Raw genomic sequence first — 17,226 nt, forward strand, 5'->3', positions numbered from 1 at the left:
CTATGTCATTGATCTCACCAGGTATGAAAGTTCCAGGCATATCTTGCATCATATTTTATATTTCATCTAAAAACCAGTTTTGGGTTTCCCCCTTAGCTTATGCCTGTTGCAGAATTTAACGTTTCTGATGTTAAGAAACCTGCTACTTATAGCCAGTTTAGTGACATCTGCATGCAGGTCCATATTGCTCTTCAGTTTCTAAAGCACATTTGGCTTCCTGGCGTACAGACAGGTGGATCTGTCTGTATGCCAGAAAGTTCTTCCATTGCCAAAATGTTTTCCCATTTTCTCTAAACCATCAGTTAATTCGTTGTGAAATTATTTGTTACAATCAGCACCTACCTGTAACTATTATTCTGCTTATTATATCTCACTAAAGCAAAAATATCTGCCATACAGTTAAGGAAGTTAAACCAGTTCTAATAAAGCTCGCATGTATTTTAATAAACTTTTCTTTTCGTGCAGTACATTGCAGATTTAATAAAGGTACAATATATTAATCAAGTCAATGTAAATATATAAACAATTCTAGACAATATAGATTTCACTGTTTATAAAAGGGGTCCTATATGAAAATGTTATTGCTTGATCAACAGTTTTAAAAACCAAGCTACTACCACAGACACAGCATAAGACATACTATAGAAGTTTGTCTTACTTGTATTTGATATATTTGTGATTAAAAATACTTTTAGTTGATAAAGCAGTACTGATACTGAACTTTGCTTATACCAAAGCTGCCACTGAAGAAAATATTCCAATGAAACAATTTAGCCAACAGAACTATAGGAAAAATGAGACAATGATTTAAAGTGCAAGTTATACTAAGGCTGATGCTCTATTGTAGAGTTACATTGATGTGGTAAACAATTCGTCTTAGTATTTAGGTTCCTTTGATATGTAAAGATTTTCATTATTTTTTCAAACTTTGTTCATTTTCATTCACCCCTAGCAAGTGGGTTCTAGGAACATTTAATCTGCCTGACAACTAGGTGTGGAAGTCTAAAGCTTTAAAACTCAGCAACAGAGTATAGACAGACATTAGAGTTTTCTTCTTCTAATTCATTTTTCCTCATTCCATTCTATCTAGTCTAACACATGCCAGATTGGGGTCTATAGATTACTACTATTGTGACCCCATGGTAATTCCAAGATATTGGCCGCTGGATTCCGCAATCATATAGTCTTCAAAATGTTTTCAACCAGAAGTCAGGAAAACATAGGCTGTTAAAAAACTGGAGAATATATGGTAAATAGTCTGAAAAATTTGACGAATACTGATCTAAAATACAAATTTCAAATAAACAGCATCTAAACATTGAAAGGCAATATTGAGTAAAATGCCAAAATAATTTACAAAACCAAGATAAATGAATTTATAAATTTGTATTTTTTGAAAAGGTATAAAATTAGATTTGTGAAAGGATACAAATAAATGCTTTCAATAAAAGGATTTAAAACTCACATTCTTGCTTTTACCTTATCCTCTAAGGGATTTAACAAACACTGTTAGATGCTGCAGACTTGGAAACTCCTAGTTAAGAAGCTGAAGGTCAAGAAGGCAAGAATGCAACTGTAAAATAATTTTCACTTCCATAAACAGCATAGAGGGAGGAATTCAGGGTAGAATTAAAAGTAATATTGATCTTTAAAAAAAGAAAAATCATTAGAAAATGTCAGGAAAAAGATACGTGTAAAATGAGAGCGAATCATGGATGGCTTGAATGCTGGAGAAGACTCTTCACCTTCCTGAAATATGATAGTGACAATGTCATTTCCAATATGTCGCTTCCTTTCTACCTGGAAAAAAAAAGGAAAACAAAAAAGGAAAAAAAGAAAGAAGAGGCAGAAAAAAAGAGATAGACAGTGACTTACAAGACATATGTAAGTATCTTAGCAATTCTATGACAGAACAATAGAACAATATTCCTAAACTGTAAACAGAAAAATTACAGTCAATATGACTGAGGACAGTATAAAACCATTACTTAACTATAAGCAAGTAAACCTAGCGATGACATGGTACACACAACGAGGCAGGTTCTAGAAGAATTGATATTGCATATGTTTAGATAAGCACTCATAGTTTCCATAATTAATATTAATGAATTGGGCACGGAAACTCTAGCATTCCAAAAAAAGCAAATCTACCGCTTGAAATAAAAGGACAAAAAACTCTGGTGCTGAAGTATTCTTTTGAAAAAAATATTCTGATTGGTCTCCATTTTCTTCTGCAATCTTGTCATCAGTCCAAGCAAAAAGCATGAGAAAACTGCCATATGTCAGAATGCATAGTAAGAATAAATGTAAGAATGCATAATAAATAATAAATCGAGTAATTTGTAAGTAATTTAGGTAAATCATTATGGATGTATGATGTATAATAAACACATGTGCCTATAAAGTATTTTTTTCATCATAAATACAAAGAAAGGCCTGAGCAATGAATGACAGCACATTTGAACAAGAACCCACCTAGTTAATCCACGGCAGTGTGAGCACTTCTTAGGTTACCAACCTGAACGTGCTCACCAGGGGAATTTCTTTCAAGCGACACTAATTGCTACTCAAGCAGGAACTATGGGATACACACGTGAATATTCCTACAATTCACACACAAGGCTAAGTTCCAGTTTTCCTAAAGTCTTTGAGGTAATAATTACAGCAGTGAAGCTCTTCAAGTCATCTGAACACCACACTTAATCACTTCTCTGTGAAGCAACTTAGATCTTCTTCACAAGTATCTTTTGTACCTTAATGGAGATGATAGGATGCATTATTTCTAATAAACAGAATGAAATTTTCAGCATCGGGTAGGATATTGAGGAAAAGAAGTGCAAAAGTCTCAAGGCTTGCATCTCTCAACTATTAACAGACAAGAAGTCCTTTATTTCTTACCAAGTTTTGGAGTTTGTGATTTAACAAATAAAGAGGGAAATAAAGAGAGAACCATGTACCTGCTGCTTGTTCTCTCTAGAATATGGTAGCATGGTTGAAACATGGAACATAATTTCATGCCCTTGAAAAACTGTATAGATGGAACAGGTTCCTGTTGTATCATCTGCAAGGGAAGGCAACATTTTAAGGAGGAGTATCTCCTGAAAGTTTTCTGAAAATCAAAAGATATTTCAAGTCTTTCTACCGAAAGACTCTAATCTTCTTCAGTTACCCTTCTTTGTCCGATCCACTTTAGAAAATGTCCACACCACATGTTTCATGTGAGTCCAAACCAAGTTTGCAACTGATCTGCATATTCACACTTAAAACCTATTACACCTTTCACCTACCCTCCTGAAATCACACGGGTCTTCAAGCCACAATGTCCTTCTACCATGAGGCAAGTAACATGTCAGGTTATCATTCATCTCATTCCAACTTAAAATGAAACCGTTCACCTTGGTAATAGCTGTCATAACTGCATTCCATACCAGTGACTTAAGCTAACCTGACTCGTTCCTGGTGAACGAGTTCTACTTCTGGTGAAGCAGAGCATTTAATACACAAACGAGGAAGCCTGTTTGGGGATTTTTTCATAACCACGATATATACAATATGCACTACACGCAATAAGAAGAAACATTTAGAATGCAGCTCCACCCCCTTTCATTGCTTCAGATGAGTTCTTACTTTTAGTGTCCAGTCCTCCTCTGTAGCCTGACCAGCCTTTCAAAGTAATTGTGTCACCCAAGAGATGCAAAAATCGTTGAAAGCTTTCACTTCCAGTTTCTACATGTGGGAGGGAGAAATGTTACAAAAAAAGCGCACCCATAGTAATAGAACATATCTCAAAAATGACCAAAATGAGGAAATGGGTCCTGCTTCCAGGACACAAAGTTTCAGCTGAGTTAGTTTCCTTTCAGGTCTTCCAAGCCTACTGCCTTTCCAGAAAGAGCACCTCAAATAGGCATCATCACATAAAATTAAACAGTGACCTCTTTTGCTAGCACCAATGCTGTTCAAGCGCATAGGAGAATGCGATCATGCTGTAAAAGAGTGAAAGAACTACAAGCAGTGAGTTAATGAGTTGCCTCCTTCAAATACCTCTTTTTTCTAAATGTTCATGTCACACGGTCTATTTCTAGGAGAGATTTCACTCTCTTTCAAGCTGTAACAATAGGCTTCCTACTGCCACTTCTTACAGACATAGAAGACCCTATGCTACAATTTTTCACCCAACACATGAAACCAAACTAAACGACTGTTCATATAACCATTGCCTCCCGCCCTGCTTCCCGCTGTAAGCACGATCTTGCCTTTTTTTTTTTTTATTCAGATGAACAAAACAATTAGGGAGAAGGTGAAAAACTCACCATTACTGAACATTTCATCATCTGTAAGCTGACCATCCTTAGCATAAAGGACTCCAAATTTAAAATTCACCGATCCCTGGGAAATAAAACCAAATATTATATGGTAAACAGTCAAACAGAAGACATAAAAATTTGTTTCCTCTAAGGACTTTGATGTATGTATGTATCTTTGTATACATCCTACACATTAGAACATACACTTTATACCATCTCCTAACACAAAATAATTTACCTTTAAACTTTGATAGTATAGCATAAAATTATTAACTTAAATTGGTGATCTATTATGATTAAGTTGGTGCTTAAAGTTATTTTTGCTGTCATGTTCAAAAAAACGTTAATTTTTTTTTTACTGTAACGAGCAATTGATTTCAAAGTCATCATAAGCCCATCAAAATACAAAGCTGTATTCACTGGATGGGTCTGTGAGCTAGAAGTAGTTAGGCTTATACTTACCTCTTGCTCTTCCAGAACCAATAAATCCTGTAAACAAAAACAGTATCTTTAGCCCACTTGTATTAAAAATTCTACAAGGATGATGGTTTTATTTGTGTTTAGAAGTTTTGATTTTAAATGGCCAGTTCAATGGATAAAGACAGTTTAAGTAGTATTACAACATTATTATTATTATTATTATTATTATTGTTATTATTATCATCATCATCATCTGCTACTGGAAGAGACAAACGAGTAGTATCTATACTTAATTACTTCTATTTCCAGAAAATAACAAAGATAAAGAACCAAACAAAAAAAAGTCACTTCCTACCTTTTGTATCTCAGGATGAAAAATTTCTCTTGGGCTCTTCTCAAATTTATCAAGACTCATAGCACTGAAATGCAAAGGAACGCGTGCTTTAGAGGAGGGCAAGTGCACATTCCAACCCCGAACCACCAACCGATTGCAGTTACAGCGCTTACAAAATGAATCGTTCCCAGAGCCTCTGGGAAATGGAACGGTTGGTGCAACTGCCATTTCTTCCCCAAAATACTAACTTCCAACACTTCCTAAACTTAGTTTGCATTTTAAAAACAGAAATTAGGGAGACTCAGGGTGGAGATCAGGTTGAAATTGATTTCCTTCTAAAGCACAGGGCTCTGTTCCACCCTTCACTTTGGCTCCACACAGAATCACGGGGAGCATTTTAGGAGGGCTCAAGAACCAATTCTATTTCTCCCTTTTTCTAGTTCTCTCTCTTCTTAAATAATTCAAGGCAAGTCAAATGAAAAATGAGAAGTTCAGCATCAAATTCACACTTTTTCACTTTGTCTGGTCAAGAACAGGCTTTAAAACCACCTATTGCTGCCTCTTCAATGATTAAGACTTGCAAAACCATTTTTACACGTTTTATAGATTAATCCTAAAAACCACAGGACCGCAAGCTCTGAATTACAGGAAAAGGTACACAGGCAAATATCTAAACTGATCGCTTATTTGTAAATACATACCTTAATATAGATTTCACTGATAATGTTTTTGTGGGACTGTAAGGGAGACATATTTTCTGAGTACCCTGTAAACAAGAAAAGCTAGGATATATTACAGGACATACCCACTTTTTCCGCATATTCAAATAGGATTATTAATAAAAACAATTAAGTTAAGAAAGAAGGAAGAAAACCAAGGTAATTTTACTCAGCTATATTTACTGCTGATTTAGGAAAAAAAAAAGTCATCGGTGCTGCAAAGAAAAAAAAAGTGAACCATAAATGTCTACAGTAGAATTTTAAAACAATTGCTTGGATACAAGAATCTCATGGAACATTAAGTAGAAAAAAAGTGAAACCAGTATCAGACCTGCCTATTTTCTTACCATTGTACAAGAAAATCGTAAAAGCAGTATAAAGTCAGCGCCTAAAACTGATCATAGGATGTAACCAAGAACAATTTAGGCATCATTTCTTAAAAAAAACAGTTGTTGGAAGAATTAGAAAATATCTGACACTACAGATTTCTGTCAAAAAGTTTAGTATAATGTTTAGCGTTATCTACTATGGTAGAATGATAGGTTCTTGTTATACAAAATAAAAATATGTAATAAATACTGGAATTCTGAAGAAAGAGGAAAAAGCATATGATAAACATATCCAAAACAAACAAAAGGCAGAACCGGAGTAAAGTATTTGTTTCTTACTGTTTTTCTCCAAAGTATTGAATGGTATTGAGGAATGCGCTGATTATTTTGCTCAGACAGTACAACAGACAGAAAGAAAGGGTTCTTCTCTGCATCTGTACCTACATAATTCTGATGAACTGTTGGAAGAAAAACAAGCAGCACCATCAGTCATAAGGAAGACATACCCACCCACTCGTGCAGAATCACAGAGACACCAGATTGTCTGCAGAAATAACCACGTACTTATATACAGCTGTGTGAAAAAAAACACCCAAAGAGACCGGTACAGTTTTCAAAGCCATGAAGGATTTCAAAACATCCCTTTTTGGTAGCGGGGGTTTCACTCCTTACAGACACCCATGCTCTGTTTTCAGGTTAAAAACACATGAAACAAGGACTTGTTTCATGTACAGGAGAGAAAATGTTTTAATACTAAATTAACACCATACCTTTTTTCATACTGAAATAGTAACAGTTCAAAACTACAGAAACAGCAACAGTATTTTTGCAAATTACATTTTCATTGGTCCAAATTCCAATCCATCTGCAAAAAAATATTTACCTTTCCCTAAAAAATACTTCAAGTACCATCTTGTATGATACTCTGGGTTTTCCAAATGCACATCCGTTCTGTGCCACGTACTCGGAGCATAGTCCGTATTCTGAAATCGAATTGAGAGACTGTTACATTAAATACCAAGTAAAAAAAAAGAGGACAAAATATAGGCAAAAGCAAATAAAGAGTGAAATTTTAGCTGTACGCTGCTACTTAAAAAGCAAGGATTTTTGCGAAGTCAGTTGGTGTGTAGCTGAAATAAAAATTTCTACCTCTCATTTACCCTTTTTATTAATTTCTCTGTAAGTAGGTAAGTCTTGTCCTACTGTACCACTCTTAAGGGTAATGGCAGAATGTGAAAAGGAGGTCTTTCAATGTGGACTTTGAAGACAAACATTTTTAAAACTTAAATAAATTAATGCCTTCAGCTTTCATTTTCTCAGTTCTTCCCAAATTAATCCCCAAAGAAGTCTCCTTGCTTGACCAAAGCATGCTTTGGAAGTTCTTCAGTGCTGTTTCTCATAAATTAAGGTAAATTCCCAAGCGTCCCTCAAGCACTTTCCCACTATGACTTAACATGCAAAGAAAAAGCCATTCTCCACGTTCATTGACCATGTGGCCGTCCACTACCCACTCTACGAATCTTCCCATGATATGAGCTAATCAGCTTTTGAACTTCACAAAACTGAGCTAAATAGACAGAGGACCAAACACAACCCTCCAAAGAATCAATGCAGAATAGTTAGACTGCTTTCAACTCTGCAGCCAGTGCTGACAAGAAGCAGATGATCAGTAACATTTCGCTGTTGCTATTAGTTCAATACACACTTTACCAAAGCCTTACAAGTATCTCTAGAATTTGAGGTCTTCTTTCTTCCAATATTAAGATGGTATTTGATGAAAGTTTTGCAAAGGAAGATAAAACATGAAGGTAAGTGGAAACCTAATTGTCACGGGAGTAGTTGCAGGGACACACTGTGAGTTTAGCAGCAAGAAAGATGAAGGGAATTACTCTCCAAGGCTCCACTCAACCTCTTTCTCTCTTATTTAAAGATAAGCACAGCTGCCAAAAGACAGCTAAGGGTCAAAAAAATGAAGCTAAACCTCATCAAGCCAAGGAGCAAACTTTAAAGCACAGAGGTCAGCTTGAACATCATAGTACCAACAGGACAGGATAGATATAGAGATGTACTAGAGACTGGGAAGCGTCAATCAGAGATATTTTTCTCTAACACGATCGAGTGAGCAAAAATGTTACCACAACAAAATGCGAGAATTTTTCAAAGTCCTCTTCCTTAGAAAATGACTGCAAATGCATCTTTTGTAAGTGAATAATAACTGAAGCTGAATCATTTTCTTCAGCATTCTGTGAGTATTTTTGGGCACTTACCTCACCAGAGGAGCCATTTTCCACACGGAACCGTCCAGCTCTTTGAATGGCTCCGTCAGCATCACTAGATATAAGCTATAAGAGAGTTTAACATAGAGGTTTTATTTCAAAAAATAGCCATACGATCAGCAATCAAAACTTACTACCATTTCTTATTGTTCAGGCATCAGGACTCCCCAGAGAGAAGGGATCAGTCTAGCTATTACCAATTTGACTAAAGACTTTGAATGACCCGGTAAGAACTCTGAGTCAAATCAAATGCTTCATGAAGCAAGAAAAGTTAAGTTTGAAACATTTAGAATTTTGAAAGGGTAACAAGAACCTTCAAACATCTGTACTCCAAAAATGATACACTTTCATAAAATGCTAGCAAAATTTTTAAGAAAAACATCCAAGAAACGAAACCATTCATGTGAACTTACTGTGAATTAATAATTATAAATAACTTTTATCTTCCAGCAAAAGACTTTAAGTACTAGGAATGAAAGAGCCTCTTATCAGAAAACCAATTACTTGCATTTTTGGATTAAAACACGCATCTTTTATGTATAACATACAATATGGAAAGAAGAGAAAGGAACCCGGTGTTCCCGCAATACAACTTCCAGCAACTAGGCCACCATTTTACACCCAATTTACACACACATTAGTTAATATACTAACTTGAAAATTACAACTATAGCTTGTAGAAAACTTGTGACTTCATCCCATAGTAACAGAGCTGGAGATAATTTTCTTAACTCCTCCCCACTTCTGTTATCCTACAGTAAATTTATGTAATTTCATTATGACCTTGTAATCAGAATGACACTGCTGACATATTTTCACAATGCAGAAGAAATTGATATATGAGAAAAACGTAGTGCCAACCTAATCTCCGAATTTCAAGTAAATGCAGAATAGCTGACAGATTCTAGGGAACCATTTTCAAAATCCTAACTCTGACTAGGTCATTCGGTTTTCAGCCCTCTCCCACTACTATGAGTCACGTACATATAAAATTACATACACGTGTATGTACACGCATAAGCATGTACACAGTTTATAGCTTACATAATTGTTAGTACTTCATTAAATACTACCCTAATATTTTGCCATCTTCAGTTTCTAAGAGGAAAAAAGGCTCAATTTCCATCTGGAAGTAAACACAGTATTTATATAAAGCTTCCTTTTCTGTTACAATGAAAAATTAATTAATAAGGTAGTAAAAAGATGCCCCATCACAGGTCTGATATATATCTATTCAGAAGCCACTTTATATCAGCTTATAACTTTCAAGTCTAGCTGAGAATGCACATTTTCCAAACTAGATCCCATTCTTTTACTTGGAAAAGAAAAGGATTAGAGCTCTGCGTTATAAGCTGATAAACTGAAGGACAGGCTACGTATACTTACAAGCTCCACAGATCCATAATGCTTTCTGCTAAACTCTCCACGTCTGCAACCCAGATCTTCAGATACGGAGCTGGAATAGAAACGCTTCATCTGTGTACACAAGTCAACTAGTCTTACATTTCCTGCAATGCTATACCCTGCCATTAAAAAAAATATAATTTCTGCTGAACAGGGTTCACAGAACATAAACTCATTGCTGCAGGGAACACTTCTTACAGCATGCACAATCCCTAGCAGCCATCGCAGTCTGGCTTTCACATTACACCCAAAGCAAATGTCCACGTCCTGACTGGAAGCAAAAGCTAGGATTAAATTAAATACTAAGGCATGATGCAATCAGAGTTCCAAAGCAGGTGGTGGCTCATAACCACGTTCGAAAAGTAAACTTAAAGCCTCAAAGAGGTCAACTGCACTGTACAACTCAGTAAGACCACATTTAGTAGGTTGCTACTGATTTTTTCAGTCTTTTTTCAGCCCACACACAATGAGAAAAGAAACCAGTACTTAAGAGCATGAGGAAACAACAGCATTTCAGAGGTTTCCCTCCACCACCTTGAAAAGATAGCAAACAAAAATAATCCTGGAACGCGAAGTGCAAAATCCGCCCGCAGTACCAACCTCGTACCATGATATCGCATTACTCACCACCTCTTCACAAACTACGTTCCACTAATTTGAAGACAGACTGCCTTGCCACAAACCACACCCTCATATCAAAAGCATTTTTCTGACGGCACTCTCAATAATTCATAAAACACGAGTATATCTGCACTAACGATTAAAACAAGACTGCTTAAATATCAATATTGTCATTTGTGTCCCAATTCAAACCACCTAAAACATACCTAAACTTCAAACACACTAGCAGTCCTTTTAAAAACCAGAAATATACCCAAGAGCAAATCTCTGCCTCTTCTCAACTTAACTACTTTATATCACACCTCACCTGCTTCATATCTTATAATTAAAGCAGACTCTCACATCAACATAAATGCTACAGACACAACCTCGTTAAAATTAGGCTTCAATTTAGGCACAGGTAAGATTCACGTTATCATGCAATTTGCCTAAGCGCACATGCTCCCTAAGGAATCCTCGCGCCTGCATCCCTCTTTGGCTCTCCATTCTCGCATACCACCAAGATTCGTACTCGACTCTCTAACGGATCACATCTGCTAATTTAAAAAATACACTGTGATTAAAATCAACTGTTCATATTAATTTTCTTCCTTGAATTACATCCTTCCATAGTCCTGATCTCTATAAGAAAAACGGCTGCTCCAGTTATGACACTTTCAGAGTAGTTTTCATCTTATTAAGATGAACTGCCAGCACTGAAGAGGTTAGTTCATCAGTGCTTTGCTTTACGTGGGCTTAATAATTTAAAATTTACTTACATTGCAAAGTATTTAAATACAGATGCACCTTTATTCATGTGAATATAACTAACCAGCTTACATCTACACAGTATATTCCACCTCCCTTTCCCATTTTTCTGGAAACATAGGTGCAGTTGTCTAAATGAACAGCAACAATGAAGAGGAGAGAGGACTAGCTTCTTCCCGTTTCAACAGAAGCTCCTACAAAACAGTCCTGAAAGTTGAACAACGAAGCAAAATTAAACGCATTTGCTAATCTAAACATAAGCGTTTTCTGGATCCTAGTGCCAAATCACAAGTTTTGTCTTTCAGAAGCTCGACACTGGAAAGCGTTTTACTTGGGGGTCGGGAGGGTAGGGGCAGAAGGGGGTGAGTTTGCAGACTGCACCTGTGCGATCAGCACAGAAGGATACAGCCTGCATGCTTCTTGGGCTCGCCATTCTCCTTGCCATCTATGTGGTTACTAGTCATTACCGGTCCATCTGTTTTCATTTAAGAAAGTCACAAGCACTAACGCAGTCAGCAGCCGTGTCATTCCAGCGATATCGCAGCGCTATGTGCTCGCAACGCTGAACACGCTGAGAAGCCGACTCCGAAGACGCTCGTCCGCCTCCGCCTGCAGCAGCGGCAGCAGCCCGAGGGAGACGGCTGCAGCTCGGGGGCTCCTGCGCCTCCGCCAGCCCGAGGGCAGCCACCCCACAGTGACCGCGGGAGCCCGCGCGGCCCCTGCAGCTCCCGGCCCCCGGCAGCAAAGCACCGCCTCGCCCTCCGCCATCGGCTGTCGGCAGGACGCCCCGCCCCGCCCCGCCCGAGCTGAGCCCCCGCCACCGGTACCGCTGAGTGAGGCCGAGGAACCGGGTGGACGCCCCTTCCGCGCTGCTCAGATCCATGCGGGCGGCCAGACGGAGGCTTCGCTCCTCCAGCGTCGCTGCCACAGCTCCGTCCCCCGCGGGAGAGGCGCCGGGAGCTCCCCGCGCACATCCCGCTCTCCCGGCGCACGGCCCCGCGCGTCCACCTCGGCCCGCCAACCACTCATATGCCGCGTCCGCCGTTGCGTCAGACGCTGCGCCGTCAGCAGGGCCTGCCGGGAGTTGTAGTCTCGGGCTGACAGCCACCGCTCAGTCCTCCGCCACCGGGAGCTGCGTTCCCGCCAGGGGGTCAAACGGCTCCTTCGCTCCTGGGCGGGAAAGGACCTTAGGCAGCACCGCCCCTCCCGAATGCCCTTTCTTTTTCATTCCAACTCTTTTTTCTGTTTTTCACCCCCTTTTTCACTCTCACCCTTTTCCTTTTTCACTTTCTCTCTTTAACTCTCTTTTTTTCTCTAACCTTTTCTTTCTTTCTTCCTTTCTTTTGCTACTTGTATTTCTAACTTTGTTTTCCTTTCTAGCCTTAGACTAAAAAAGCAGCAGTAGAAACTTTCATGCTACCTGGGACTAAAAAAAAACCCCAAACTATAATGATTTAAAGAAAACTATTTACTCCCTGGGAGCCTAAAATTATCTACTGCTGCACCAGACATACAGCTTTTATTCCTTTTAATATATACTTTATAGGGCCCCAATTACTGCTCCAGCTGTCAGTAATGAATAGCAATATCCATTAACCACATCATCAGTACTCCCATCTACATTACCAGTCAAATAATGACACAACTAAGAGGTAATTGCATCATGATTATGTAATTACATAAACCAGCAATCCATCACCACAGCTACCAGTTACCATCAAGCCCACCCCTCACAAAAACCTCACCACCGCTGCGTTGTTGTTTTGGGTTTCCTGTAACAATAAATCAACACGTAACGAAAATAGAAAAAGGTTATCATCTTGTGTTAGTATGTGTTTTGTGTTGCATTGCTCTCTATTGCTCTGTATTGCAGTGTGAGCACAGGGTGAACTCTCTCCTCCTTGCTGTGACACCTGGGCTGGGAGGGATGACACAGCGACCTCGGCCAGCCCATGCTGCCTGTGCCATCACCTGGCACTGACGTGTTTGATGAAAATCCTTTTGCTGGGATTTTTGTCCTGAGAAGCCTCAGAACAGAAATGGAACCAATAACAATCTGCTGGCTGTGGAGTGTGGGCTGGAGATGGTTTAGCAACAGGGGCATCTTGGATTGGTCTCCTGTGCATTGTTTCTACTTGATGACCAATCATGGTCCAGCGGTGTCGGGGCTGTGAGCAGTCCCAGGTTTTTATTATTCATTCCTTTCCAGCTCTCTGATGTCTCCTTGCTCTTTTAGTGTAGTTCTAATATCTCATTTTCTTTTAATATAACAGAGATCATAAAATAATATTTCAGCCTTCTGAAAGGGGGAGTCAAGATTCTCATCTCCTCCCTTGTCCTGAAGGACCCTCAAACACCACCACAATCAGCGGCCGAGCGGGTTTGTGCAAGCCTCTCAGTAACCCTCGGCCGGTCCCAAGTTGGCAGACACCGGGGGGCAGCCCCGACACGGCCAACAGCGGGGAGACACTGTCTGTGCCCCGAGGGTGCTGAGGGCACCTGGGCTGGGGGGAGACACTCTCTGTGTGTGCTCCGAGGGTGCTGAGGGCACCTGGGCTGGGGGCAGACACTCTCTGTGTGTGCCCTGAGGGTACTGAGGGCACCTGGGCTGGGGGCAGACACTCTCTGTGTGTGCCCCGAGGGTGCTGAGGGCACCTGGGCTGGGAGGAGACACTCTCTGTGCCCCGAGGGTGCTGAGGGCACCTGGGCTGGGGGCAGACACTCTCTGTGTGTGCCCCGAGGGTACTGAGGGCAGCTGGGCTGGGGGCAGACACTCTCTGTGTGTGCCCCGAGGGTGCTGAGGGCACCTGGGCTGGGAGGAGACACTCTCTGTGTGTGCCCCGAGGGTGCTGAGGGCACCTGGGCTGGGAGGAGACACTCTCTGTGCCCTGAGGGCACCTGGGCTGGGGGGAGACACTCTCTGTGCCCCGAGGGTACTGAGGGCACCTGGCCTGGTTGCCTTTGCAGCACAAGAGACACCAGAGACAGCGGTAGAAGATAAAGGGCTGACTCTTAGCAGGGGTTAATCCAAGGTTTTATTAGGACCCCCAAAGGAGCTCCTGCACCTCAGGGGGCCTCGTGCCGAGAGCCCAGGGGAGATGTGCCAAGGTTACATTTTAAGGGAGGTGGAAACCGACAGTAGATAACACCCTACCAACCATTAAGTGACCCTAAGGGATGGATGCTGGGGGATAGACATATAGGACAGTGTATGGGTCAAGGCTTGGGGGGCTGGCCCCGAGCCTCTGGCTGATCACTCGAGGACTTGGACCGAAACTTCTGCATGGGGGGGATGGGAGGCTGAGTGATTGACAGAGAGCCAGGGTGGGGGTTTGGGGATGATCTCATCCCGGGAGAGGGATAACACAGGTAAAGGGAGGGGGGTACAGTTTGGGATAAACCATTTGGGAAAAATTACTTCAAAGTATTACAAAGTATAAAAATGCACTACAGCAGGTTTGGGCAGCACCAAATAAAATGTAATAAAATGCTTTAAAAATAGAAAAATAAAAAAAAATAAATAAAATAACAAAATTAATTAAAAATAAATAATAAAAAAAACCAAACTGTAAAGTGCTGTAAAGTGCTGTACAAGTTCCATAAAATGTAGTGCCGTAATGCAAGACCCTCAAACACCACCACAATCACCAGCTTAAATTGGTCTGGGCAGCGCCAAATAAAATAAAATAAAAAGCTTTAAAAATGGAAAAATAAAAAAAAAAAATTAAATAAAAAAGAAAATTAAAAAAATAAATGCTTTAAAAATAGAAAAATTAGAAATAAAAAATAAAAAGAAAATTAAAAAAATAAAATGCTTTAAAAAGAGAAAAATTAAAAATAAAAATTAAATAAAAAATAAAATTTAAAAAATGCTTTAAAAATAGAAAAATTAAAAAAAAATTAAATAAATATAATAAATGCTTTAAAAATAGAAAAATTAAATATAAAAATTAAATTAAAAATTAATAAAATTAAAAGGTTTAAAAATAGAAAAATTAAAAATAGAAATAAAAAATTAAATTAAAAAATAAAAAAAAGGTTTCAAAATATAAAAATAAAAATAAAACAATAAAAAAGCTTTGAAAACAGAAAAATTAAAAATAAAAATTAAATAAAAAATAAAATTAAAATAAATGCTTTAAAAAAAAATTAAGAATAAAAATAAATAAAAAATAAAATTTAAAAATTCAAAAACTTTGAAAATAAAAAATTTAAAAAATAAAAATTAAATAAAAAACAAAATTAAAAAATAAATGCTTTAAAAATAGAAAAAATAAATATAAAAATTAGAAAAAAAATTAAAAAATAAATGCTTTAATAATACAAAAATTAAAAATAGAAAAAAAAAACTAAATTAAAAAAATAAATGCGTCAAAAATAGAAAACTTAAAAATAAACATTCAATAAAAAACAAAATTAAAAAATATAATAAATGCTTTAAAAATAATAAAATTAAATACAAAAATGAAATAAAAAATTAATAAAATAAAAAGCTTTTAAAATAGAAAATATAAAAATAAAAACGAATTTAAAAAATTTTAAAAAGGCTTTAAAAATAGAAAAATTAAAAATTAAATAAAAAAAATTTATCAAATCAAATAAATGCTTTTAAAATAGAAAAATAAACAATCAATAAAAAACAAAATTATAAAATATAATAAATGCTTTAAAAATAAATAAATGAAATATAAAAATTAAATAAAAATTAAAAAATATAACGCTTAAAAAATAGAAAAATTAAAAATAAAAATAAAAAAAATTTAAAAAATTTTTTAAAAAGAGAAAAATTTAAAAAATTAAAAATAAAATTTTGAAAATAAAAACCTTTAATAATAGAAAAATTAAAAATAAATATAAATTAAAAAAAAATAAATGCTTTAAAAATAAAAAAATTAATAAAAAAATTTAAAAAATAAAAAGGTTTAAAAATAAAAATAAATAAAAAATAAAAAATACAAAGCCTTAAAAAGAGAAAAATAAAAATTAAATAAAAAACAACATTAAAAAAATAAATGCTTTAAAAAAAGAAAAATTAAATTTAAAAATTAAATTTAAAAATATTTTAAAAATAAAATAAAAAGCTTTAAAAATAGGAAAATTAAAAATAAAAACAAATAAAAAAATTTAAAAAATAAAATAAAAAAGCTTTAAAAATAGAAAAATTAAAAAAAAACCACAATTAATAAAATAAAATTAATTAAAAATACATGAAAAACAAAATAAAAACTCTAAAGTGCTGTAAAGTGCCGTAAAATTTCCATAAAACGTCGCAAAAGGTGCCGTAAAGCGCGACTGTCGTAAAAGGTGCCGTAAAGCGCGACTGTCGCAAAAGGTGCCGTAAAGCGCGACTGTCGCAAAACTGTCGTAAAAGGTGCCGTAAAGCGCGACTGTCGTAAAAGGTGCCGTAAAGCGCGACTGTCGCAAAAGGTGCCGTAAAGCGCGACTGTCGTAAAAGGTGCCGTAAAGCGCGACTGTCGCAAAAGGTGCCGTAAAGCGCGACTGTCGTAAAACTGTCGTAAAAGGTGCCGTAAAGCGCGACTGTCGCAAAACTGTCGTAAAAGGTGCCGTAAAGCGCGACTGTCGTAAAAGGTGCCGTAAAGCGCGACTGTCGTAAAACTGTCGTAAAAGATGCCGTAAAGCGCGACTGTCGCAAAACTGTCGTAAAAGGTGCCGTAAAGCGCGACTGTCGCAAAAGGTGCCGTAAAGCGCGACTGTCGTAAAAGGTGCCGTAAAGCGCGACTGTCGCAAAAGGTGCCGTAAAGCGCGACTGTCGTAAAAGGTGCCGTAAAGCGCGACTGTCGCAAAAGGTGCCGTAAAGCGCGACTGTCGTAAAACTGTCGTAAAAGGTGCCGTAAAGCGCGACTGTCGCAAAAGGTGCCGTAAAGCGCGACTGTCGTAAAACTGTCGTAAAAGGTGCCGTAAAGCGCGACTGTCGCAAAAGGTGCCGTAAAGCGCGACTGTCGTAAAAGGTGCCGTAAAGCGCGACTGTCGTAAAACTGTCGTAAAAGATGCCGTAAAGCGCGACTGTCGCAAAACTGTCGTAAAAGGTGCCGTAAAGCGCGACTGTCGCAA

General features: G+C 37.7%; 1 protein-coding gene across 3 annotated transcripts in view; it reads right to left on the minus strand.

Moving 5' to 3' along the window:
- Window positions 1-12,149, minus strand: part of GARNL3 (GTPase activating Rap/RanGAP domain like 3) — a 33,118-nt gene extending 20,969 nt beyond the window's left edge. The window contains exons 1-13 of one of the 3 annotated variants that reach the window (XM_036393650.2): window positions 11,982-12,149; window positions 9,769-9,838; window positions 8,374-8,448; window positions 6,990-7,089; window positions 6,446-6,564; window positions 5,760-5,824; window positions 5,080-5,143; window positions 4,767-4,793; window positions 4,311-4,386; window positions 3,628-3,726; window positions 2,958-3,061; window positions 1,692-1,800; window positions 343-388 (exon numbers count right to left, since the gene is read on the minus strand). In XM_036393650.2, the coding sequence (XP_036249543.1) occupies window positions 343-388; window positions 1,692-1,800; window positions 2,958-3,061; window positions 3,628-3,726; window positions 4,311-4,386; window positions 4,767-4,793; window positions 5,080-5,143; window positions 5,760-5,824; window positions 6,446-6,564; window positions 6,990-7,089; window positions 8,374-8,448; window positions 9,769-9,838; window positions 11,982-12,037 (1,010 nt within the window). In that variant the 5' untranslated portion in view covers window positions 12,038-12,149. Of the gene's footprint in view, window positions 1-342; window positions 389-1,691; window positions 1,801-2,957; window positions 3,062-3,627; window positions 3,727-4,310; window positions 4,387-4,766; window positions 4,794-5,079; window positions 5,144-5,759; window positions 5,825-6,445; window positions 6,565-6,989; window positions 7,090-8,373; window positions 8,449-9,768; window positions 11,866-11,981 lie in introns of those variants that run through there. The other 2 variants (XM_036393651.1, XM_036393649.2) reach the window with 2 other exon arrangements.
- Between the last annotated feature and the right edge of the window lie 5,077 nt (window positions 12,150-17,226).

The sequence above is a fragment of the Molothrus ater genome, chromosome 20 (genome assembly GCF_012460135.2).
Source record: "Molothrus ater isolate BHLD 08-10-18 breed brown headed cowbird chromosome 20, BPBGC_Mater_1.1, whole genome shotgun sequence".
NCBI classification, from domain to species: Eukaryota; Metazoa; Chordata; class Aves; order Passeriformes; family Icteridae; genus Molothrus; species Molothrus ater.